A 27,541-nucleotide genomic window follows, 5' to 3' on the forward strand; every position below is an offset into this window, starting at 1 on the left:
TCAAAATCAAGGGCAAGAGACACTTAATTAGTATGTTTAATTCACTGAACGCAAGATTAGATTGATGCATATCCAAAAATGCTATTGCAATGTTTTTTTAAAGGACAGTATAAATGTCGTAGTAACATTATCTTTAGATATTGCTGAACACAAGACTTTCCCTGAGGTGTAAACATCAAATAACTTGAACAGCTTTACACATCAGCCCCATTAAACAGTTTATTACAACACTACATCTATTGTAATCAAAGTGGTGCTGTTTACAGACATTATCGTATGAACATTTTTAACAAGAACAAACTACTATAAAACAAGCATTTACTTGACGTTTTTTTTTCCAATTGCTTGCACATTATAATGGCCAAATGTATATAACCAGTAATAAAGTTGCAAAAGCTATAACTTTTTAAATCACACAGGTTTCCTTCAAATAAAACAGGTAAGCAACATAAAAAATAAAAGTAGAGCTACTGGTTACCATTTATGCAGATTTGCTTTATTCAGATCTATTCCTGTTCATTTTATCCATGAATCCTTACAGGTTCAGTTCAATCACAAGAAGCAAACTGCTGGACAAGCGTCATTTTTCCCCCATGAAGACTGTTTTGTCTTGGAAGGTGTTCCTCTTCCTTCAGCTGTAATGTGTCAAAATTTATGATGTAGATTTTGCTATTCCCCATAATACACAGAAAAATGCTGGCTTAACTATACATACACAAGTCGTGCATCTACTTCACTGTTATGTATTCTAACACAAAATAAGAATTAACTGAAACAGTAGCTGCCTTTGTGATGGAGAAACGCTCCCAAATTTATGTGATTAAAACTGAGACATTCTGATTTCATTCTTCTTAAGTATTATTGCCTTATAAATTTAATGACTGAAACGGAAATGAAAATGTAGCAGCTACTGTTTCTGTGAAGATGGAAACATTTATAAGTCATTTTCTAAAGTATGCGTACTACAAAAATAAATGGAAAAACGCTTGGATGATTTTAATGTAAATATTATCATTCACCCACATAAATTCTATATAACTCATAAACAATTAAATGAGAACTGAATATAAATGCAATAAATTATTTTACAGATTAGTTGTATTTATTTGACATACAGGAACTTCTGCAAATGTTATAAATCAAACGGTCCTCCATGTTACAAAATTTATAAATATAAGCTCAGTATGCACATTTAAATAAATATGACATCCACGTACAAATCTTTAGACATATACAAATTTATAACATTACTGTCCCTCTATTCCACCTACACTGAAATATCTAATGTAAATATATAAACTAAGCCGAAACAAGCTAAATGGGCATCTACAATGATAAATTTCATTGAAAACTCACATAAAGAAAAAAAACCCCAATAAATGAGATAACCTAAAGTTTCAGGAGTACATAAATATGCAAACTTCAGGTAGAGGTTCACAAAAGAAACATTCAATTAACGTGGATATAAGTGATCACTTGAAACACCAGATATTTAAAATATAAATTCCAAGAGTGTTTCAATAATATGATGTAAGAGGCAAAAGGGCACAATGTTTAGTGATAGTATCCCATAAAAGTAACTGAAAAATACTTTTTGCTCTACAATTAAGAGTAATTAATATTCTGTCACAACTATAAATCTTCTTCTATGTCCTTTCCTCCTCAATTAGGGTGTAAGCAACTTAAGAGCATCAGTACACATACGCATTCACATTGCCTAGCAGTAAAAACTTAAATTTTACAACTACAAAATGAAAAAGCAGATGTTATAATCCTGGACTTTTAAATAGTTTTTAATTTGCCCATATTTTTCAAATAGATACTTAAGCCATTTCTAATGTTACCTTTCATGTATTTTATCTTATGCTGATAAAGCTTTTGGTGGAATTATTTCATGGAAAAAAATCTAGAAAGGTAGCTTCACACATTTTATCTTTACTACTTTGCAATATACTTAAAAAAACTGGTATTAAAGTATTAAAGAGAGACAAGGCATATGTTCTAATCTGAAAAAATAATGGGAAATTCATAAATCTCATTGCAAAAAGATGTTTATCTCCCAGTTATTTTATCATGCTGGAAGGGATTTAAATAAGAGGGAAAAATTAAGTCACAGTGAGCAAAACAAAAATACCCAACCCTTCCAAAAAACATGGCATACTCTGCAATTTTATATCACTCCAATGGAGAATTTTTACTATATTTTAGGTAGAGAATCCTATTTGTGAAATTACAACACATATCTTTAGGATGAATGCACTTATCTTTTGTCTTATAGATAGATCTTTACTATTAATAAGTCTCTAATTTTCACCATACAGACAAAATCTGGGGGATAATCTGACAGCTTTTATTTCTATTTCTAAACACTTTACATTTATCCATTTGGAAATACAAAATTTTACAATCTCAAAAAAAAAAAAAAGAAAAAGAAAATTTGAAGGCAATACAACCCATTTCCAATAACCCAATTCCATATTATAGGCTCAAGTTTCTAAGTAGAAATCTACATAAACACAGATATCAAAAAGAAGCTTAGTGACAAATACATTCAACGGTCATGTTTTTAGAATACCATGTGGTCAAATCTGTAATGTCAAAGCCACACAATTTCTTGCTTTAGCTATCAGTTATAGAAGGAAGATCTATGTAAGCAGTTGTTAAAAAAACTAAGACAGATGGAATCTATGGCTCTTTAATGAAGTATATAAAGTGAGCACTAAGTTAAAATTTCAATACAGAGAAGCACCTGCATTTTGAGATAATGCAAGATCAAGTCAATACTAACAACTCAAATTACGAGTGTTTCTGTTAGAAAACTTATCCAAGCAAATTTACTGGTATCAGTTAATTCACCTTTCAAGTAGAAGATTCAAATATATATTAGATATGGATCTTTTACAGGTTTTCACATTAATACACTGAATAAGAAGGATTCTAATATAATTTTAGAGATATACTCTTATTAATGCAATATAATAAAATTCACTTTTTTCTTAATGAGAGGAAAGGAGATGAAGTGGGCAAAAGAACTAGAAGTATCTAAATACAAGTGAACTCTTTAAAATCAAAATCCCTTCTTGCATTGACTAGAACATATTATACAAAATCCTGTTTGTTGTAGATGTTTACAAAAAACTCCCTTACTACCAAAATATTTCGTACTTTCATCTTTGCATCTCTGCAGATGGTACTTACCTCATTTTAACTAATGCATTTCATTACACTATAAAACATATACAGGATTGTTGCTCTAGGCAGTTCACTAAACAGTAGAAATAAACTTCACAGTTAAAGAATACCCAGCTTTGCCCAAAAAATTTGACAAAATGGACATTTCAAAATAAGCTGCTGTGTGATTTAGATTTCACTGTGAGAGTTAAAACATGCTACCACCAAGGCAAATTAGTAAATTTGGACAGCATATATGACACCCTTACTCCTTTTTTGGTTATTAGATTTCCTTTAAACAATGCTAACTATTCATTCAAATCATTATTTATTCAAAACAATCTAATTTACAAACTAGAACAATGGTAGTAAATTTCACACTGAGATGAAGGTGAGAGATCAAGGTGACTCACATTGGCACTGATTTTTTTTTTTTAAACAGGGAACATTAATCATTTGTAAACAAAACCATATTCTTAAACCACAGTGAGCAAAACACACACTATACATCCATTCTAGGATCACTTTTTACCCTCTTCTCACTTTAATTAACATAACTGTGTAGTCAGGCAGGTTTTGCAAATAATACTAAAAGCAAGGAAAATTAGAGTGAAAATAATGAAAGCTGGCATATCCAGATGAAGTGGTTAGGATATATGGGGAAACAATACACACAGGGCTGGACAGTATTAGTCAGATCTCAGATGACTTAAGAGTTGCAGAAATAATTTTTAAATCTCATTACCACCTGTATCATTCATCAGATGATTAGAAGAATTTAATTTTCACATAAGACTCAAAGTAACATTAACTCTTGAGGAGATAAAAGCATCTTAACATTTATGCAAGAACTTTTGATTCTTTTGGCCTCCCCCTGCCAAATTAATGCAAAGCTATAAATTGAATAAGGAATGCAAAATACCCTAAATCTTGTGCAATGACAACAAAATCTAAGATCATGGTATTTGTGAAAGGAGAAAAGTAATCATACAGCAAAGCAAAGTATAGTTACTTAACCTATACCCCGTATATGATGCTTAAAATCTAATCAAAGGAATGGATAATGATTTGAGAATGTGTAAACATCATGTGTCAGAGAGAGGAAAAGCATGAATAAAGAGTATTTAAAAAAATAATTTCAGTTCATTACTCTTCAGTATACAAAGAAAAGTGGAACTGTTAACAGAAATCGCTGAGTAGGGTTGTTCCCAGCAAGTAATAAGAGGAACAGAAAAGAAAACAACTATGAAAACAAAATTATTTCTGTAAAAAGCATATAATCTTAAAACACTGAACTACTTTTGTTTTGCTCAGAGTGGTCTGAGAATAGAGGCAGAAATTACAGAATATGAAACACAATATATTTACATGCTGAAATTTACAATACCGATATTCCCATTAAAATATTATATATTTGAACTTAGATATTAAATGCTTTTAGAAAAACTAATACATTTTTTAAATGAGAGAATGCAATTAACATTACCAACAGTTCAAACACACAAAAAAATTAAGATGGGACAGACATTAACAGCTTGCCAACATCATTTAAGTTTCCAGTTAAATTAAGAACTTGCCCTTTTAGCCATTCATCATCACTTTAATAATAGATTACATTATTGTTTTATTTGCATACAGACTTACTACTGACATTCACTTTAGCTTCCAAGTTACTCTTATTCCATTCAGTCCATTTAAGATTTACATGAAAGTTCAAAAGGACTCATATTTTAAAACTTCTAAAAAAGGTCAATAGACCTCATTATAATGGTGATTAAATGTGCAGATATTTTTTATTTGCTCAAAAAAGTTTTTCACTCAGATATATTTAATCCCAGTCCCTACCCATTTATTCACATCTATGTTCACAATAAATACTGTTTGGTACAGCAAAGGTACAATATTCCAGGATAACAGAATTTTTTGCACTGGAAATGCTTATGTAAAATTTTGCTTGGATGAAGGCACATAACAATATTACAACTCAATTCTGATTAATGCACAAACAAAACATGGGAATTTTGGTATGGTACACATCAGTGATTAAGAAAAAATGTCAACAATAGTTTGCAAGTTAGGAATTCATAGTTAATGTCTGAACGTAATGAAACTCAAACCATGATATAGTTAGGTGTACCCATTACCGGAATGTAATGTTAATTCAAAGTATTTAAAATTAACAATGGACTTTTCAGAAGGAGTTTACTTAACTATGCTAAAACCATTAAGAAGACTTGTTAATTAACTTTGGGTATAAACTGGCTCAGAATGCCCTTGATGGGCATATCCAATCTTGGAGATGACTGAAAATGTATGCAAGTTCCATTATCATGACTACAGTAACTAGAAGCTTGTTGATAACTGACAAAGTCTAAATAAAAATATAAATTGAAGGACCTGTACCTTACTTTAAATGAAATGGCTGATATACGTTAAACATTTCCCTAAGTTGGCCACAATTCACCTTAAGCACTGATGGACACTGAGAATTTTTTCATAAGATGGGATCAGATCTATTCAACTGGGGGGTGGGGTGGGCGGGAGTGGGAGAGGCAGAGGGCTACATCTTTAAAATTTAGTATTTAGTCTTACATGATACAACATTCAGTTCTTACATCCAAAAACAGTATCAATTTCAATAAGCTTAGTTTTAAAAATAAAAAGTTTTGCCTCATATTAAAATAATGTTTTGAGAATTATTTATGTTATGTTCTATAATACAGTACATGGAGAACTATTTTAAAATTAAGGTTTTGATATATATTCAAAATGCATATTCAAAATGCAAGGAAAAGTATTAAAACTTGCCTTTTTACTTCAAAAAGCCCTTAAAACTGTAAATAATGTAATAGGTTATTTGTGTACCATAAAAATAAGACTTACATGCTTATTTTCTAAGTAATATTACTTAAAAAGGATCTCGTTTGCTAAAATATATCTAAAGAAACTGTTATTTTGTCACAGAATTACATACAATCCTTTGATTTTGCCCATAACAATTTAAATACTAACAATTACCATAATTGAATTTTCAATATTTCCCAATTTTATTTTATGGAAAATAATCATGTAAAGAGTAATTACCAATAAGGGGTTTGTTTTAGCCTAATTTATTTTGGATATGCCACCAACATATGAAGAAAAAGAAATCTGTTTACAGAATAACCTTTGTGTCACATGCACAAGCCTTATAGTGCCCTCTCCCCACTTTTCACATGAATAAACGCTGTGCACAAATATAAAAATAAAATTACACGTGAAAATGAAGTATAAACAGACAACTCTTCCCGCTTTATGAAAAATGTACACAATAGTTTTAAAATACAGAAAAAAAAGACACAATGATTATGGTTTATGAGTGAAACATCAAAGAAAATTATTTCAAGGTTATTCTAACCTGGGATGTATGATTTGGTACAATTTAAAATTCTCTATATGGAATACCCTGAATCCATTTTAATTGAGTAACTTTCTTATCTTCTTTGCAAATTAAAGAATACTGTTTCTTTTCTTTTAAAAACAAAACCCAGATGGCAGGAAAAGTGTCTTTTCTAAAAAAAAAAAAAAAAGTTTTTCTCAATGCTGAGAAACCACCCTCCTATACTCTTCCTGTATTATAAACTATTATACTGTCAGATTTTCTTTAAAATTTTTAGGGATAAATAAAGTTAGTTCAAGGAAAGAAACTTTATTTTTTGAAGTCCAAGCATACTACATATAGTATGAATTAACTCCCTATATTTTATATTTTAAATCACATGAAAACTATGTATGTGATTAAGAGAATTCCAATTTTTAGATTTTTAGAAGTAGACAATGAGTCCTCTTGATTATTTCTTAGGACCATTAACAACCTGAAACCTAAAAGCTGTAGCTCAAGCAAGCAACACAATATTTAAGGATAAGAGGTCAAAATGTTTACCTGTTATTACTCACCTGTCATTTATCTCAGATGTTTCCAGAAGATTAAATTCAGAACAAGTAGTTGAACCATGTAAAATGTGGGTATATACTGCATAAACAATAGCCTTGGAGTTATAACTACTATTAATAATACATATGTTAAATACAACAGGAACAAGGAATACCCACCTTCTAACGATGACGATACTCGCGCTCTCGGTCGCGCTCTCGATCACGGTCCCGGTCCCGGTCCCGGTGTCTCTCTCGTTCTCTGCTTCTCTCTCTGTAATAATCATCATGACGATCTCTACTGCGGGATTTATGACGCCGACTCTTTTCTCGTGATCTACTATGATCCCTTTCTCTTGATCGTTCACGTCTTCTAAAAGAAATTACTGGATTAATGCTCTCCATAATTAGATAGCTTAAAAAGATATTCAATATTTTGGTGTTTAAAAATACCTATGGCAAAAAATAACTTATAAATCTAATTTAAACTAAAATATCCTGAACTGCCAATAATGATTTACTCACGTACAAGCATGAACTAGAAACCCCGTTTTTAAAAACATTCACCCGGGACTTCCCTGGTGGTCCAACGGTTAAGACTCCTCGCTCCCAGTGCAAGGGGGTCCTGGGTTTGATCCCTGGTCAGGGAACTAGATCCCGAATGCCACAACTAAAAATCGCATGTGCCGCAACTAAGACCCGGCGCAGCCAAATAAATAAAAATTGGGAATCAGACACACCATGGCAATACACCATATCATCTATTATAACTAGCAGCCTAAAACAGACATGTAGTATTTACTGAATGAAAAGCAGAAAGGTAAAGGAGAGAAAATTTCAAAGGACTTGTGTTTCAAGCTAAAGAACATACAGAAGGTAGTTTTTTAGACACAAAATTCATGGAATCACTCAATATATAATGAGACTTAAATACATAAAACTACCACCCATTAATACAGGTTACCTAAACCTATATGTAAATATCAATTTTACATTTAAAACTAGCCAAAATATGGTTCATCATGAGTGTTACCCCACTAAGAAACTTCCTAATGAAATATATTCGTAGGTATGCTTGGGGGGTGGTGGTGCTGAGGGGCATGGTGGGAAGCAGAGAAGAAACTTAGTAAACATGACCACCAGAAAAGACTGAGATACTATTCTCATTTTTATTTAATAAAGAGAAATGTTTCATGAACTGCCTTTAAAAACAACAAAAAAAAAACAGGTACTTTAACCAGAGTATGTATCTTAGAAATCCTACTATTCTAAATTCTGAAATTCACAACAAGGAAATAACAACTGGCTATTAGTTTAATCTCTATTTTGTATTTCTGCACCAGACAGCTCAACTTAGCAAACATTATTAAGTGCTAAGCCTGTGATTAAAGTATAAGTTATTATTCTAGACTTAAATAGTTAAAAGAAGACTATATAACATACGGTCTTCAGCTATAACAAACGTGTTCAGGTCCAAATATCTTTATACTGGGTCAAAAAGGTAATAATTATAAAGTTGTGGACTATGACAAAGACAAGCTCTCTTTTCCTAACTTAATGAAGACAACTCTACCACTAGATAAAGTACACTAAAGACCTGAAAGTATCATGTCAAGGTTAAAGATCTACCTTTTGAAAATATGTAAAATTTCAAGGTTAGCAGTAATGCCAAAAAAAGGAACTGCCTAATTAAAATAAAAATACTAAGAAATAGATTATTAATTCCTTTGTTCAAGAAATATTTATTTAGCACCCAATCTGTACCAAGCACAGTTTCATCATTACAAATATTGTAGCGAACAAGACAGGTAAGGTCCTTTCCATCTTTTGATGTGTTCTAGTGAAAAAAAATGTGCATTAGTAACAAATAAGAATAGACTGTAGTAAGTATTATGAAAAATAAACAGAATGAACAAGACAATAACCTGGGAGAAGACCCCTCTTAGCAAGTTAGATTGAGTTGAGGCATGAAGGATAAGGAGCCAGCTATTAGAGCCAGGGAAAAGGACTCCCAGCAGAAGAAATACGAAGTACAAAAACAGCGAGGTGGGCATAAATACCAAGTACAAAAACAGTGAGGTGCGGCTTCCCTGGTGGCGCAGTGGTTGAGTCTGCCTGCCGATGCAGGGGACATGGGTTTGTGCCCCAGTCCGGGAAGATCCCACATGCCGCGGAGCGGCTGGGCCCGTGAGCCATGGCCGCTGAGCCTGCACGTCCGCAGCCTGTGCTCCACAACGGGAGAGGCCACAACAGTGAGAGGCCCGCGTACCGCAAAAAAAAAAAAACCCAAAACAAAACAGTGAGGTGGGCAAGTGCTTGATGTGTCAAGAAGAAGAGAAGGGAGACCAATGTGGCGAGAGAACAGTGAGCCAGAGGAGGGGTACACAGTGAGGCTGAAAAGATAGGTAGAACTATATCACACAGCACTTCAATATTTACAGTCTTATTCTAAGAATAACTGGAAGCCACTGAAGGGTTTTAAGCAAGCAAACACCAAACATTTGATTTAGGGTTTAAACAAAAACAACAAGATCACACTAGCTGCTAAGTAAACAGTAATAAGTAAAATCAAAGTCCTATAAAGTCCCAAACACAGTATTTTTTCTATTTGCAAAGCAGCAGTTTTAAACAGACATGAGACAGGAAAGTTTTACCTTGATCCAGAACCATAAGACTTGGATTCAATTCCATGAAGGCAATCTTGCAAAGAGCTAATAAGAACTTTGCAACGATCATCAGCAGATACTTTGGATTGTTTAATTAAAGAAATTGCAGTTACCAATGTCTCAATAGCACTCCCATAATCACCTGTGAGTGGAAGGAGAGGGGCCGAAGTCAAATAAATTTTGTTTTCAAAATACCACCAAACCATTTGGGGCAACCATTTTACAAAAGGAATGCACTTTAAAATCACTACAGAAGATGTCTTAATTTTTCTCAGAGTTTCACCATTCTGAAAGGCTTTAATGTACATGAAGTTAACACCATTTGTTACTATTATAGCTGTGTGAAACACATAATCATTTAGTAAATATGAGAATAAATGAGCTGCCTTAAGGTCCCTGAGCCATTAAATGTCAGGGCTAACATTTAAATTTACACCTAAAATTTTTAAATTAGGGGTTTTTCCACTACACTGTGACATACAGTTCCCTTCAATGCCTTTTAAATAAAGTACAGGTAATGATTTGTAAATATAAAAATAACTACTACATGTAGATGACCCATCTTCAAGACTGTACTTTTTAGGTCATTCCTAATAACATAAATAAGAAATGTTAATACAGAAAGAAATATACAAACCAGCACTGGCATCAGACACAGCTCTTGAAATAGCACTGCTTGAGATTGCCCTATTTCTATTCATGATTTCTTCAAACTCAGCTTCACTCAATGGTGTTCTTGCAGTATCCATTTCCCTGTAAAATCGAAATAAACCTTAAATCATACTCAAAAGATTTTCTAAATTAGTCACAATAGTGTAAAGCAATTCAAATAATTGCTTTTGACAAGTGCCTTAGAGCTAATAGTTACTTTTTCAGATTGAAATGTGATCTTTTTCCTACGAAGAGAGAAGGTCTAAGCAAAATTCCCTTATCTTTCAGCTGAAATAAAGTAGCAACTTAGAAACCTCATCTTTCTGGAGGCCAGAAATTATGTATTTACGTAAGTATAATATACTATTTTTCAGAGTCATACAAAAACAGATATAATAAATTGTTCTGATGTCCCGACACATGTATATCTAAACAAAAAATCCTGACTGCAAAAAATACAACCCTACACTATCAAGGGATGGAATTTGGTTTCATTTATATTTGGATCCTCTAGGCGCAAGGCCCAATTCATAAAAGAAGGATAATAAATGTCTGTTGGACTAATAAAATTTCAGGAGGGAGAAGACTTTAGACTTATCTTGTTTGCCACTGAATCCCTAGAAGGATATCTGGCAAATAAAAGGCACTCAGTACCTGTAAATATTTGTTGGAAAAAAACAGTAAAATCCCAAGATTTTCTAAAGCTGCTGGACAACTTTAAAAATTGTGACTGCATGTGCAGTATAGGAAAAGGTAAACTTTTTGCCATCTTAGTTATTAGTTACTTGGTAGGATGTTGAACTGAGGTAAGCAGTAGCAGTTCATTCTAATGAAATGAGGAAACAGCTAATATAACCTTCTTGTTTATAACGTATTATTGTTATTCCCAAAACTTTATAAACAGCCCAACCAAATCACAAGTTGTTCAAAATCCATGTATGATTTCAATTAATTTCTGTGACTCATACCCATCTGATCCCCTAAAAATAAACCCACACAAGATAATCAGTTTTCTCCAATTTTCAATTAAAAATTACTCAATAATAAGTAAAAATATACACACAAATGTATTCTAAGAAAAACTGACACTGTAGAAATTCTATTATGTTAGAAAAAAGACATGAGATTCAAATTTTAAACTGTCAAACCAAACCACCTAACCCACCCCTATACACTGAGTGGACACTTAATAGGTAGTTTGCTCACTGAAATTAAGCTGAACAGGAGAAAAGTTGTGCTAGCTTCCTAGTTATAACGTTTTTCAAAAGAAAACGAACCAATTTTGGCAGTCACATAAAGACACAAGCTCTATGGTAAATAACTGTCAGGAGACTTTGTTTACAACATCAAATTTATTTCCCTGGCCCTGTGCAACTGTATGGAATTAGGCAGATGCTCAAATCCATCCCTGCAGAACACTGTCAGACAAAACAAAATACAAAGTCATTCAACAGTGATAGTTAAAGAATATAAAATCAAATGATAAACTCAAAAGAAACTGAACGGGGCAAATTCAAGTAGTTCTTAGAGATTAATCTCTAGATTATGATTTGAGTATGGATAGCTTTAAAAGTATTTTGAAAGGGGGCTTAGGGATCACTTAGTTCCACCGTGACTTCCATGCAGCTTCTTTCTAAGGATTGCCATTAACCATTTTAATTTCCATAAAGTCTGTGTTTTACAAGTCTTTGTCTACCCAAATATGCTTGTAAATTAATGTTCCCATTTTAATTAAAAGTTAGTAATTCTGCTACTCAGGACTCCTGATAAGCATGAGATAATCAACAGTACCTATCTAATAAACTGACCTAATTCCTAAACCAATGAAGAAACTTTAGCATTCTATGTAATGTCATCAATGGTAAATGAGATTGACTTTAAAACCTTGAAAATAGCTTAAGGATCCCATTTGCTCGCTTAAATTATCTTTATTAACCTCTTTTAACTTAAAAATGATGAAAACAAAGTGACTTGCCCTAAAATCACATGGCTGTATAAGTGGCAGAGCTGGATTATTCCCAACCCCGTTCAGTATGTTTTTCACCATATCACACTGCTTCTTCTAAGAGAAAACAATACAAAAAATTATGTACCTGGGGAAAAGGTCATGATTTTTTTAAAACTTCACTGACAGAGAAAAATACCTTTTGCAGATCAAATACACCAAGTCTACTTTTATAGATACATACTAACTTACCTTCCAGGAGGCCCATAGTCACCCCTATCATATGGTGGAGGCCGGCCATATGGATCCGTTGGTGGTGGACCCCGGCTATCTGATGTAGGCATGCCGCTGTTAGTTGGTGGAGGAAAGAAAGCGGGGTTCACATGTGGAGCTGGTGGTGGGGCACCTGGAGGTGGTCCAGGAAGATGCGGAGGAGGAGCGAGTGTAAGGGGTGGCCCAAGAGGGCCAGGTGGGCGAGGTGGAAAGGGGCCTGGAGGTGGAGGTGGTCCCTGTTGTGGAGGTGGTGGACCAGGAGGGGGGCCGTAGCCTGGAACTGGAGGTGGAGGACCAGGAGGAAGCGGACCCAATGGAGGCTGCCCAAAAGGTTGTCCAGGAAAAAGAACTGGTGGTGGAGGGCGATCTCCTCGATTAGGAGGCCCAGCTAAAGGAGGAGGCAGAACCTGACCAGGAGGTGGAGGACCTGGTGGACCGGGTGGGCCTGGTGGACCTAAGGGTGGACGTGGTGGAGTCTGTCCAGCTATAGAATAAAGGGGAGAGAGAGAGAGAGAGAGAGAGAGAAAAACACTTCAATAAGGCAGTTTATCTTCACGCCAAAATTATACTTTTAAAGCGTAACTCATAGACCAAGACTCTTTCTCTTTAAATGCAACCCATATGGTAAATGCTACACTAACAATTACAAAGGCGAAGTTTATCCTTACACATTTAGCTAGCTCAATTTATGTTTAAGAAAAATTACTGAAACAAAAACTTAATAGATTACATTGCTTAGAGATAGTTTCCATCTTTCAGTGTACACACATTTCTTACAGTGAAATCACCCACCTTATAGTCTACTCTGATGCCAAGCTAGAAAGTGAAACAAGGAAAAATGGTCCTGAAAGGATTTTTTAAGAGGTAAGAAAATAAGACGGATGTAAATATTCTATATATAAGTCAAGCAAGTTTGGAGAAAAATAAAGACCTTTTAGGCCAAAAATGGGTATTTCCTCTATGCTGTGCCCCATATGCCATGGAATCCTAGTTTCCAGGAACAAAGGCCGAGTTCCTTTAACAAGATGCTTGATCAAATTTCCTGGATTCCAAAAATAGCATAACAAGGAGAGTAAGTCACATTAATAATGCATTACTTGAAAAAGAGAGAAAAGGAAAAGAGGTATTAGGTAGACACATTTTATCCATGGTAATTTAAGAAAAATTTTACCTGGAAAAGGTGGAGGTGGCCCTCCTGGTCCTGCTGGCCCAGGAAATCTGTCCCCACCAGGAACAGCCCCTGGAAAACGGGCCCGTCCTCTACCACCTTGTGGAAAGGCTGCACGTGAACTGCCTCCCGGAGGACCAGCTTTACCTTCCCCAGACATTTGTCCTGACTGCGTAGCTGCAAATATCCAAATACTCATAAATAGCATTTATTAAAATAGCTGATACATAACCACTGTTAGATATTAGAAACAACTCTATTTCAAAGTTCATTTACACTATATATTAACTTGCAGATGCCTTGGGCCTGTCCAAACTACATGAGAAGTACCAGTTTAGGAAAACATTCATATCTATTTAAGTTCTTTTGAAGCCTCAAAAGATCCAGGCTTAAATGTATTTCCAATAAGCAAACATGAGTTACTTTCAAAAAACCAGTACTCTGCAGCCGCCAAGACCAAAATTCTCCAACAGAAATCTAAATGTCAGTAAGTATAAATCATTTAAATTTTGTAACATTCGTCAGTTGAGTGTTAAGTGCTAGAACATTGAAACAACCACTTGAATTTCTGTTAATTGCCTGATCATCCATTTATCTCTTTAAGTGATAACATTTGTAAGTGTATAATGGCAAATCTTCTCTATAGCTACTTTACCAAGTAGTGAAAGGTCTTGGTGCTAAGCAGAAAATCAACAAATACTTTCTGATTATCAATGGTTCCTCCCCCACCATAACAGACACCACATAACTTTCCTTCAATCTAAGGATTAGAATGTAGTTTCTTCCTTTTTTTACGATGGGAATGACAGGGCTATAGAACTTGTACACTGTTGTATAATGCTGGGTCTGTGACATCTAGAGAAAAACGGGAGTAGGTTCCCAGTACACGGGACCAGTCATAATCGGTAATTTAAATCAAATTCAAAGCATGGACTTTCTAAAATGGATTCTCCAATGAACTAAATACTAAGTATAAATATTAAGACGACTTCTCCAATATAACATCTAACAAATGCTAGCAAGATTAGTTAAAATGTACAACTTTTAATAAAAGCCTTTGAGGGGTTGCTTACTTTTCCTGGACTGCATTTCAAATTGACTCAGGAACTGTTTATTGCATGGAGTTACAACAGGATTCTGACCATGAAGTTCTCTTTTAGGCAACAGATCCATTAACTTTTTTGAGGATGCTTCAGATCCAACACCAACAAGGGCAAACCTAAAAGATGTTTAAAGGGGTGTGGGTAGAAAGTGAGGAGGGATTAACTGTTATTACTCTTATTAAAAAGGAAATGGTCTGAATTTAATTTTACCTAAGAAAACGGAAAATATTTCTTAGAAATATACAAAGCTCACACTTTGATCTTTCACTTTTTTTTTTATAACAACACATCATACTACCTACTCACTTTAAGTGTATAGAATTCAGTGGTTTATTTTTTTTAGCATATTCAGAATTTTACAAACATCACCACAATCAATTTTAAGAACAATTTTCATCACTCAAAACACTCCCCATAACTGTTAGCTGTCACTCCATTTCTTCCCATCCTCCAACCCTAATGAATCACTAATCCACATTCTGTCCCTACAGATTTGCCTATTCTGGACACTTCATATAAATGGAATTATACAGTATGTGGTCTTTTGTGATTGGCTTTTTCCACTAAGCGTAATGTTTTCAAGGTTTATGCATGTTGTAGCATGTGTCAGTGCTTAATTCCTTTTCATGGCTGAATAACATTTCATTATATGGATATACCACATTTTCCAAAAATTGACAGACATTTGGGTTGTTTCCACTTTTTTCATTATTATGAATAATGTCACCATGAAAAGATGCTCAATATCATTAGCCAACAGGGAAATGTAAATTAAAACCACAATGATACCATTTCACATTCACTAACCAAAAAGACAATTAACAAGTGCTGGTGAGGATGTGGAGAAAACTAGAACCCACATACACTGTTTGATGGAAAATGTAAAGTAGTGCAGCCACTTTGACAAACATCCCGGCAGCTCCTTAAAAGGTTAAATACAGAGTTAAAAATACAATCTAATAAATCTTCTCTCCTGGGAGTTCCCTGGTGGTCTGTCTAGTGGTTAGGACTTGGCGCTTTCATTGCCGTGGCCCAGGTTCAATCGCTGGTTGGAGAACTGAGATCCTGCAAGCCTCATGGCAGAAAAATAAATCTCCTGGTGTATACGTGTACCTAACAGAATTGCAAATATATGTTCACACAAATTGGTACACGAATATTCACAGGGGCATAATTTATAAGAAAAAAAAATGGAAATTTTATAAATATTTATAAATTTAACTTCTTTCACTAAATATTTGTCTGTCTATATGAAAGGGTGGTTCTGGAACAGTGCCAAATCATATGGGGACTACAGTGTAACCTATCTTTTTTTTTCACATTCTACACTGATGTTATTATTTATCAGTATTATTACAGAGTTCCCTGTTTACACAATTAACATACATAAATCAGGTATAATGTATTGGACCAATAATAAACTTCCCCCAAAACAAGACAAAAAAAGTTAATAGTGCAATTTAACCTATTGTTGGCTCCCAGAGAATTTGCACCTTAGAATGAAGAAGAAATGGGATGCTTAGTACACAGTTTCCACAGTCAGACCTCATCTCCATGTGCTTCTCACAATATAAGTAGCTCACTTTGCTTATGATAATCTATCTAGTGTTTAAAAATACAAAATTATTTTTCAAAATTAACATTTTATAAAACAGCCCCAAATTCAAGCTATTTAATCAAGTAGTAGCAGTGGTAGAAGATATAATAACAGTGTAACCTATTTAGATGAAAGAAACAATTTCCTTAAAAAAAAAAAAAAGAAAATATATGCTCATACAAAAACTGGTATATGAATATTCATAGGGGTCTTATTCATAATAGCAAAAATGGAAACAACCCAAATGTCCACCAAATGATGGATGGGATTTTTAAAATGTGGTGTATCCACATGGTGGAATATTATTTAGCTATAAAAAGAAATTAAGTACTGACACATGCTACAACATGATGAACCCTGAAAACATTATGCTAAGTGTAAGACGCTAGTCACATGGGACCACATTCTTTATGATACCATTTCAGAATAGGCAAATCCACAGAGACAGATTGCTAATGCATATGGGATTTCCTTTGGAGGTGATTAAATATTCTGGAATTAGACAGTGGTAATGGTTGTATAACTTTATAAATAAACTAAAACCCACTGATTTGAAGACTTTATAATAATGAATTTTATAGTATGTGATTATATCTCACTAGGAAAAATAAAGTTAAAATAGAAAAAAAAAATGAATGAGCGTCAACTCACAGTTATACAATATTCTAAATTATTCTCAGAAGGACTCTTAGGAGCCTTTTCTCCCTGGTATTCAAAATTGTCCTTTGGGACTTCCCTGGTGGCCCACTGAATAAGACTCCATGCTCCCAATGCAGGGGACCCAGGTTTGATCCCTAGTGGGGGAACTAGATCCCACACGCATGCCGCAACTAAGAAGCCTGCAGATGCAGGGGACATGGGTTCGTGCCCCGGTCCGGGAAGATCCCACATGCTGCAGAGCGGCTGGGCCCGTGAGCCATGGCCGCTGAGCCTGTGCTCTGCAACGGGATAGGCCACAACAGTGAGAAATCTGCGTACCACAAAAAAAACCCAAAAAACTACTAGATCCTTGGGGTTCCTGGTGGTGCAGTGGTTGAGAGTCCGCCTGCCGATGCAGGGGACACAGGTTCATGCCCCGGTCTGGGAAGATCCCACATGCCGCGGAGCAGCTGGGCCCGTGGGCCATGGACGCTGAGCCTGCGCATCTGGAGCCTGTGCTCCGCAACGGGACAGGCCACACAGTGAAAGGCCCGCGTACCGCAAAAAAAAAAAAAAAAAAAACTAGATCCTTGGTCAAAAAAGTCTGCTGTCTGATTAAAGATTATCTTGGGTCTCAACATTTAGAAATAATTTAATTAATTCACTAATTTAACAAACATTTATTGAGCACCACCTCCTATATCCCAGGCACCATTCTAGGGTTAGGGATACAACAGTGAGCCAAGCTCTTATGGAGGTTACAATCTAAACCTAGTAGGAGACAAGACAATAAACGAGTAAAATACATCATTAAGAAAAACTAAAAAAAGGAAACAGTGATGGGGGCAGAAGGTCTTGCATAGGGTGGCCAGGGAAGGGAACTCAAGCAAAATCCTGAATGAAGTGAAAGATCCCAAATGTGGACATTCTGGGAAAAAATAAACCAAAAAGAAGAAATAGTGTAAAGGTCTTAAGTAGCAATGTGTTTGAGGAACATCAGAGACTAATGTGGCTGAAGCAGCATAGGGAAGGCAAAGAGTAGTAGGAGATGAGGTCAGAGAGGTAGTGGGGAAACTGGTCTTAGTGCCTTGTAGGCCACAGTGAAGATTCTGGGTTTTACTCTGAATAAAATAGATAACCATTAGAAAATTCTGAGCAGGCAAATATTGATGTCACTTTTTTTCAACTTCTGCTATGTATCATGTATATAGACTGTAGAGAATCAGAGTGAAGGCGGAACACCACGTAGGAGGCTATTACAGAAGTTCAAGTAAGAGAGAACAGTGGCTCAGATCAGGTAGTAGAAGTGAAGTTCATGAAAAGCAGTCAGACTCTGTACGTATTTTGAAAATATTCCTAGTTATTGAAAACTGGCATATTAAACAATATAAAGTAAGTACATTAAGCATATTTTTTACTTTATCATTCTGCATCTAGCAAATTACCTTTTAAAAAGTCCAAAATCTGAACCTAAAGATTTATATAAAACGAAGCCTGCCACATTATTTATAATAGGCAAAAACTGGAAACCCAAATAACCAAAAATTAGAATGGTAAAATAAATTACAGTAGCATACAAGGTATGATGGAAAGAACTTAATACATTAGGGAAGATGTATGTTTATTGTTAAATATTTGTTTTACTCTGCGTATCAAATACATTATAACACCTGAGTTGTAATCCTATTGTTTTGGCAGTAAAAATTTAAAAACCTGAAAGTATATTCACTAAAATGTCAAGAGTGATCATCTATGGATGATGAGATTGTGGCTTTTTATTTTCTTACATTTCAACATCTGTATTTTATAATGATCCCGTAATGATCCTACCTCATTTGTGTAGTTTAATAGTTTAAAAAAATAAAGCAAAACATCCATGTTACATTATTCTTCAGTTGCCCATCTTCCACTATCCCTTAATTACAGGGATAGCAATGCTTCTTCAAACTGTCATTTCAAAAATCATTTCAACCATAGATGGAGAAAATTCAGGAAAATTGGAAAAGAGACCTAATCTATCTACACTCCCAGCTCCACTAGTTTTAGTGAGGTAGATCACAGGATACATGAAATGAGTATGAATCTTTGTCCAAGAACCTCCTGACAATGTAGAAATAAAACATCCTACACATGTGTAGTTAACATTAACTTCAAGGAAAGTTACCCCCAAAATTGTAATCACTAGCTACTAACTTCCATTAGGGAAAAAAAAGAATTAAAACAAAATTCTTACCCCTTTGACTGGCCATTTGCCCGATTTTCAAAAAATTTTATCTCCAAAATATCATTTACGCCCAAAGAATGAACTGCTTCAGTTAAGTCTTCATCTGTTGTCCACTGCAAGATATTTCCCCCTCATTAACCATCAAAACATATCCAAGATTTTTATTGTTTCCATTTATTTTTTAAGGGTAAACTCAGAATAAACAAGAGAAAATGCTCAGTGCAAATTAAGTACAATTACTGCCAGTCAGCCTTCAATTTTTAAATAGCACAAAAGCATCTGAGGATATAATTTTAACCCTTGATAAGAGTTTTGGAAATTAGAAGCTACATACCCTTAGAGAGAACATAGATTTTTTTTTTTTTTTAAACTCTTAATGAGTTTTTGGTCTCTTCCAGCTTTCAACTGCTACAACTTTAAATTTTCAATAAAACCAATGTCACTTGTCACTTCCTTTCCTTAAAGGAAATTATTTGGGGAAATAAACTCCATCTTATGTTTCAATGCAAGATGGAGAAAAACAAAACAAAACAAAACACCTAACATGTATTGAGTACCTACCATGTACTTTATATCAAATATTTAATTCTTAAAACATAAAAGTCCTATATCACTCCCATTTTACACATGGGATAGAGAGGTTAAAGAGCTTTTCCAAGGTTATAAAACTAACATATGTAAAAACTAAAATTCAGAGGCTTACTTAGCAACCATACTCTTCATAACTACATTGCTACTGTCTCTAATATTTAAAAATTGCTCAGGGACTTCCCTGGCGGTCCAGTGGTTAAAACTTTGCCTTCCAATGCAGGCGGTGTGGGTTCGATCCCTGGTTGGAGAACTAAGATCCCACATGCCTCAGAGCCAAAATACCAAAACATAAAACAGAAGCAATACTGTAACAAATTCAATAAAGACTTTAAAAATGGTCCATATCAAAAAAAAAAAAACCCAAAAAACTTAAAAAAAAAAAATTTCCTCAGACTGGGTAGTGGGAGATAGATCAATTAGTTTTTTAAAAATGTAAACATTTAAAAACAAAATGCTATTAAGGAAATGGAACAGTAACAAGTTTTGATTTCTAGACAACTAAAAAATTTTCAATTATGTGTAGCAAATGTTTCTAAGTAGAGATGCAAAAATTCTATAGGACTATTTTAGTAAATATTTAAGATTTAATACTAATAAAATATAGATAACACTGAACATCCAGCTAATGAAACTCCCAACCAATAATAATCCTACAGTCTCATAAATAACCCAAATTAAAATACAATGTATATAGCAGCATTTCCATAAATCAGATTTCAAATTTATGAGCAAAAATGAAACTCAACACGTCTGTAGTATGATTTAGATAATGAAAACTCTTAAAACCAGGAGTTGTATTATGTTTCTCTCCTGCACTTCTGAATCTCGGTTTGAGACTTTATGTGAGCATTTTTCTTTGTAAAACTGGGATAGCTGAAGTGTAGGAGTAGTAAAATAAAAAGAATTGATTTGAAGATAAAATCGAACTATATTTAACTGGAATCTCTACCAAAACAAGTTGAATGTCTACAAAATTCAGAACTAGAAGATTTGGAATTTACGATATTTTAAAGGTACTTGTATTTCCCTCCTCGTTGCATAAGCAAGCATGTAGAACCCATCTAGTAACTTCAAATTCTTATTTTATAAAACTGGAGAAAACCAACTACTGAAACAGTTTGAAATCAATCACCTATGCTTTAATTCATATGTTAAGTCACTTACCCATGTTAGATTTCCAATATATAATGCAATTCTCTTTCCAGTATATGTATAGACAACATTTGGTGCTGCTCCTTTACCCACATCATCACCAACAGTTGGTGGGAGAGTATCCATGTAATCCCGATCTTCTGGGGCATCTCCATTATTTGCAGATGGAGAGATGACATCATCATACAAATCTATCTGATCATGCCCACCATATTCAGCTTCCTGAGATACAGAAATAATGCTCTAGATTATACAATAGTCAGACTACTACTAAACAGATTTGAATGCAAATTCATTCAACTATTTTGTTTTAAACATTTGGTAGAAGATAGAAACAGCCAAAGATCTCAGTACAAATCTTTTCATTTTATGCCACAGACGTATTCTTCTTGAACAGTGCCTATAAAGCGAATTTCTATATAATCAATCCTATTTTCCCACCGATATTTATTATAATACAGGAAATAACATTCCTCTAGGAATAGAATAACATGTAGACAAAATAAATAATAAAAAACTTTCCATGGAAATAAAATACTCTAAAAGTAACAACACATGAATACAAATAGATGGGCTTACATTTTTTTGACACAAAAATATCACAAAAATCAGAGCCATTACAAGTATTTTAATATTTAACAGAAAAATACAACTATTGTTTTCTTTGGTATTCAGTATCTTGCTTCCCAACTCTGAAAGCTATTAGTTTTAGAAAAAGCATAGTGAGCTAAGCCACAGGAAAGGGATAAAGAAATGTGGGTATGTAAATGATTCCGTATGTCACAACAAATGAACAGGGGAAAGAGAAACAATAAATAAAACACAGGTTAAACTATCCAAATTAGTATCTATCAATAGTTTCATTATTCTCCGTCAACAAAGAGTTAATGCTTACCTGACTTCTTAGTCAATTGGCAAAAGATATCTACATAGCCAAGAGAAAAGGGATACGAACAAGGATCTAGTAAAGCTTTGCCATTGTCAGCAGCAGAATTAAAGCAATGCTAGTAGATGCCACTTACATGCCCAAGTGATATGCAAGTAAGAGGTAAACGAAAAAAAAATATGTGAACAGGAGAAAAATGGAAAAATAGGGTTCAATCTGTAAATAAGCACAAGAAAAATGAAATGCAGGTACTGGCAGAACACTGAACACCATTTAAATTGCCTTTAGTAACAGTTACTGGGCCACAGGCTTGACTAGCCAGTATCAGAGGAAAAGTTCTATTTTTATCTTCCTCCCTTTCCATCGCCAAGTACCTAGATGGATGTGAACTATTTTATTCTTATGAGGTAGAATATTTGAGATAATAAGGGAAGAGAGGCAATTACACTTAGAAAACAATAAACTTGAAGAGTTCAGACATAACTCATATCATCTCCATTAATACAATTCACTAAGGATGAATACAAATGGCACATAAGGAAAAGCTAATAGTTTTAGGGACTATTATATGGATAAAGAATGACACAGAGAAGATATTTGTGATGACTGTGAACAGATCAACAAAATATTTTTATTATAGGTCCCAAGGGGACATGGCTGTTGTTTTGTTATTCAGAAGGGAGCCAGAAAAAGATTTTTTAAAAAAGAAACAGAAAAAGAAGAAAAAAATCTAGAAGGGGAAATACCACTTATAACGCATAGCCAAAGGGACCTGAAATTTGTAAAGTCATTTCAGGTAACCTTCTGCATAACGAAGTTATCCAATTTACTGATTATGTAACAGAATCTCTACATAACATTGTTAACCAGGTTGAATGTCTGTAACACTTAACAAGGAACAAAAATCTCAAGGTAAGTCAGAGAACAAAACCATCATTAGCAATGGGCAGAAACTAAGACCACAAGTCACTGAATAATGCCATAATTTTGTTTGTACAACAATACCAAAATAACCTTTGAGAACTGAGTTTTTAAAAACCAAGCAACATGATCAAATCGCAGTGATAGCAAAAATTAGAAAAAAGAAGGGTGAGTTTTGTTATGAAGTTTCAGTGTAGCTGAAGCTTCAGGCGGCATGGCTGCAGCAGTGATTCCACACACTTAAGATACTAAAAACCTTCCCGCAAGGGGTAGTGGGCACTTTAGACTCTTTGGCAATCCAGTTCTGTACATCAAGTAGAATTATTATTACTATTATTCAAAAGGAGTTGTGTTTCCATCCTCCTCAGCAGAGACTATAATCACACTATATGGTCTGAGGGAGAGTAAAAGAGAATGCAAGGGTTATTAATAGCAGCACTAAAAGTATTTAGATTTACACTTTCATGAAACAGGTTAACACATTATGATTTTTCATCAGTTGTAAATCTAGGAAAATGTTCACATAAGTAGACATCATTTACAAGCATAATTGCAGCTACACTAACCTGGTGAATCACCATGACTTACTATTTTTGTCCATCCACGAATTCCTATGTTGACACCAACCAATTTTCCATACTGATATGATTCTACCAATATTTAGGATCAGCCATTTTGTCTGGTAGCTGGACTGCTTCCAACTGGTTGAAGTATGATGCTAATTGAGACCATGGTCCTGGGGTTTGATCTCCATGTGGACTAGTTAGCTTCGCTCAGTTCCAAGGCCACAGCCTGTACTTCTAGCCCCAATGGTATGCATTTGGACTTGGTGAAAAAATATTAATGAATCTGAATACATTTGCCACCATTACTAAAATGCAACTCAAAACACATACTCTTCTGTAGTATCAGTAATCTTCCTTTTCAGCTTTAGCATATCACACCTATCCTCCAGATTAAGGAAAAAAAAAAAATATATATATATATATATACACACACAGAACACATCCTACTTTCTGTTCCCACTCTAAAAAGGGGGAAAACATGCACATTCAGACATTATGGAAAATGTATATCACGGGTCACAAATAAAGAAGGTGAGCTCTGAAAGTCTATTGGACAAACTTTGTCAGAGAGATAGCCCACAGTGTCAAGTTCTACTATGTAGTCTTTTTGATTATTACCATTAGGAAATTTTAATGGCATTCAAAAACAACAACAACAAAAAATAATCAACATTACCCCTCTAATTATTTTAGATACCAAATACTGCCCAATTGTAACTATCTACTTTTCATAGCAGCTAATCACCAATAGAGCTGTACATTATATATAAATTCCAGTAGGCAACAGCTCGTAGGGTTTGTTAAAAAATCCACTAAGTTATTTCATTCCCTACATTCTAATTACTATAATCATTTTAAAGGCAAGGTATCCTTTCAAGATTGTACACTTCAAGATTATGTTCCTCATGATATATGAGTAGCTGTTGCCCAGAGAAAACACTTAAATTAAGATGGATAGTAAAATAACCAAAATTCAATTAGCTCCTTTTAAAAGCAGTGTTTCTCAACCTTTTTTTCATTATCATTAACCCCTCCCTCCAAAGAATTATTTTTTAGACATACTTTCCCTAATCACCTCCCATAAAATTTTCATGTCAGATATACTGTATACCATTATTGGGATGACTGTAGTATAGTTGTACTATATTTTCACTCTCCCTGATAGGCCCAAGACTGCTTTTGGTGGTCCTAAAATTGTATTAATACCACTCCTGCATTCTATGATACTACCACTAATGGCACAGCAAAGGCCACTTGTTCAAAGTCTTCGCAGTAAAAAAAAAAAAAAAAAAAAGGAAATTTAATAGTCATTTCCATTTAGAGAAATATAGCAGGGGGAAAGGTTTTATTTTGCATTTACAAAATGTATTCTATACCATGGAAGAGAATATAATATACCAGCACATAAAATCCAACAGCAAATAATCTAATACATATTTATCTTTTTAAAATACTTCATTTTCTGATTTTGTCTATGTTTCAAGTAGATATTAAAATTAGTTTGTAATCCCTGTAAAAAGCTCAACTAATGGTAAGGAAGCCAACTTGGTACTAAAAATATGCCACATAAACCACAAAGTGGGCAACTGAATGAACTACTCATAAATAATAAAACTGAGTAAGAAGAGTTCCAGCTCCCCTAAACATTTCTTCTATCCAAGTTTCTGAATCAATCTCTACCTACCTCAGTTTCCACCTTACAAGCCTTATCTTAGAGGGTTCTCCATTCAACATAAATTTATCAGAAATAAGATTTCACTGATATTTGCCTAATAAACTTATTTTCCAAAATTAGCTAGACATTGGCTATAGTAGATACACGATAACTAAATATAAACTATAATGACTCATGATATAAAGGCAAGTAGAGTTATAAGCATGTCTAGGTCTCTAGCTTCCAAATGAATTTTTTCCCACTACCTATATACATTTTCATTTTAAAGCTGGATGGTCAGATTACTAAGTGAGCACTGCTATCAGTGACCTACCACCAGGTACATCAATAACTAAATGCCACATTAAGAGCTTTTACTCCCCAAACAAGCAAAATACACACTATTTCAATGCACCCAGCATAAGCTTTCCTGAAGTTCACAGAATCTGACTTTCCTCTCCTCTGCCAACAAAAATTCTACAAAGATACACATAAAAAAATAAAATAAAAAAAAGATACACATAAAGGAGTGGTTTCTGTAACACATGACCTGTCAGTGTTATATTTATGTATGTGTCTCCCAATCCCACTACAGTGCACTCTAAGGACAGACTATCTAAACTTTGTATCCTTCCTTGTTGGCATGTAACAAATACTCAAGATATATTAAACAATTGACCAACAATTTGGTCAAAATAAAAATCTATAATTATTAAATATTAGGCTAGTAACTACTACCTTCAAGTACAAATCCCAGTTCAAACTGAATTGATACACACTATAGAGTCTGAAACCATCCACTTTCTTCTCAACTCCAAGGTAGAGGTTTGGAAGTGCAAATTCTTCCACTGGAGCAACTGTTCTCAATTTGGTTGGTTACATGCAAAGACCTTCAACTTAAGAACTAAAAGAGCAGCTATAAGGAATAGTTGAGTCCCTTGTGCCTTCTCCCTTTCTCCAATTTCATTCTTCATTCTCCATTCTTAATTCATCTGGTGAAGAAAGGAACTATTCTATAGTTTCACTAACTTTTTCTCACACCATATCCAAATGAAAGTTTCTTCTAAGACAGCAGAATATCTCATATTTTGAAATAGGTTTATTATACTGTTCTTTACCAAAACACACATGGAAAAAAAAGCATCATAAAAGTATGACCATTTAAAATTAAAAAAATGAAAAATACATGAATTTCAAAGCATACTGTGCAATTAAAACTACAGCTCACATTGAAGAACAAAGATTTTTTTCAAATGTTTACAGCAGTTTAGAAGCCAAAGTCATGACCCGTTATACTTAGCAAAACATTTTACTCAACTACAACAAAATAAAGAGTCATAGTTGGGACTTCCCTGGTGGCGCAGTGGTTAAGAATCCGCCTGCCAGTGCAGGGGACACGGGATCTAGCCCTGGTCCAGGAAGATCCCACATGCCACGGAGCAGCTAAGCCCGTGCGCCACAACTACTGAGCCTGCGCTCTAGAGCCTGTGCTCCGCAACAAGAGAAGCCACGCTCACCGTAACTAGAGAAAGCCTGTGTGCAGCAACGAAGACCCAACACAGCCAAAAAAAAGTCATAGTTTACTACAGCAACCAGCAGAAGTAATGTCAGTGCAAAGTAAGAGTGCAAAATAAAACAATCAATAATAATTTTGTAGTTGCCTCTAATTCTGATAAAATTTCAGATAAATATTTCAATGATAGTAACATTATTAAAAATGAAGGATGAACCTTAAAACCCACCAACTATCCTTATGTGGCCATATTTTGAACAGGAATTACCACAGCAAGCAGATTACAAAGGCCAGTGATATGCAAAATAATAACAAAAACAAAGTCTCTTTAATCCCATTAACCGATTGAAAAGTATAAATATCTTTCTAGTAAAAATCATGCAACTATGTGTGAAATATAATACTATATGTACGAATCAACAAAAAGTTACATTTTTAAAAGAACCCTTTAAAGCAGTTCCTCATCAGGGCCACAGAATTTTAACCTCTTCTTACCTCCTGCTCAGTCAGCACTAGTTACTGCACAGGGATAAGCAAGTATCACTACATCCAGCTATACAGGTTAGAGAAATGCCCATCCCAAATTAAACAGGCAAAAGCCTAAAAAATATTTAATTAAAAGGTTCTGAGGAAAGCTCAACTTCTAAAATTGTAGCCCAATTCTTCCTTTATTGTGGGTAGAAAGACAAAGCACATATATTTTCTTGTAAGAAAGCTAATGAAGACTGTCTTGAACATTTAACTCTGCCTTTACTTTCAGGTACGGACCCCTTTTCGATGGAATGTTACACTTATTTGATAAATAAAAGGAAAAGAAATTTCCTGAGAAGTCTTCGTCTACTGACCTTAAAAAAGGGTTAGAATCTGACTCTGTTTAACACTCAAGGTAATTTTCTAAACTGTCATTGA

General features: G+C 34.3%; 1 protein-coding gene across 3 annotated transcripts in view; it reads right to left on the reverse strand.

Moving 5' to 3' along the window:
• Window positions 1-205: 205 nt before the first annotated feature.
• The window catches only part of CPSF6 (cleavage and polyadenylation specific factor 6), a 29,026-nt gene continuing 1,690 nt past the window's right edge, over window positions 206-27,541 (reverse strand). The window contains exons 2-10 of one of the 3 annotated variants that reach the window (XM_065886953.1): window positions 21,105-21,314; window positions 19,359-19,462; window positions 14,860-15,005; window positions 13,790-13,963; window positions 12,598-13,102; window positions 10,387-10,502; window positions 9,738-9,891; window positions 7,264-7,453; window positions 206-635 (exon numbers count right to left, since the gene is read on the reverse strand). In XM_065886953.1, the coding sequence (XP_065743025.1) occupies window positions 7,267-7,453; window positions 9,738-9,891; window positions 10,387-10,502; window positions 12,598-13,102; window positions 13,790-13,963; window positions 14,860-15,005; window positions 19,359-19,462; window positions 21,105-21,314 (1,596 nt within the window). In that variant the 3' untranslated portion in view covers window positions 206-635; window positions 7,264-7,266. Of the gene's footprint in view, window positions 636-7,263; window positions 7,457-9,737; window positions 9,892-10,386; window positions 10,503-12,597; window positions 13,103-13,549; window positions 13,661-13,789; window positions 13,964-14,859; window positions 15,006-19,358; window positions 19,463-21,104; window positions 21,315-27,541 lie in introns of those variants that run through there. The other 2 variants (XM_065886952.1, XM_065886951.1) reach the window with 2 other exon arrangements.

Source organism: Phocoena phocoena, chromosome 11, assembly GCF_963924675.1.
Source record: "Phocoena phocoena chromosome 11, mPhoPho1.1, whole genome shotgun sequence".
In the NCBI taxonomy this organism is placed as follows: domain Eukaryota; kingdom Metazoa; phylum Chordata; class Mammalia; order Artiodactyla; family Phocoenidae; genus Phocoena; species Phocoena phocoena.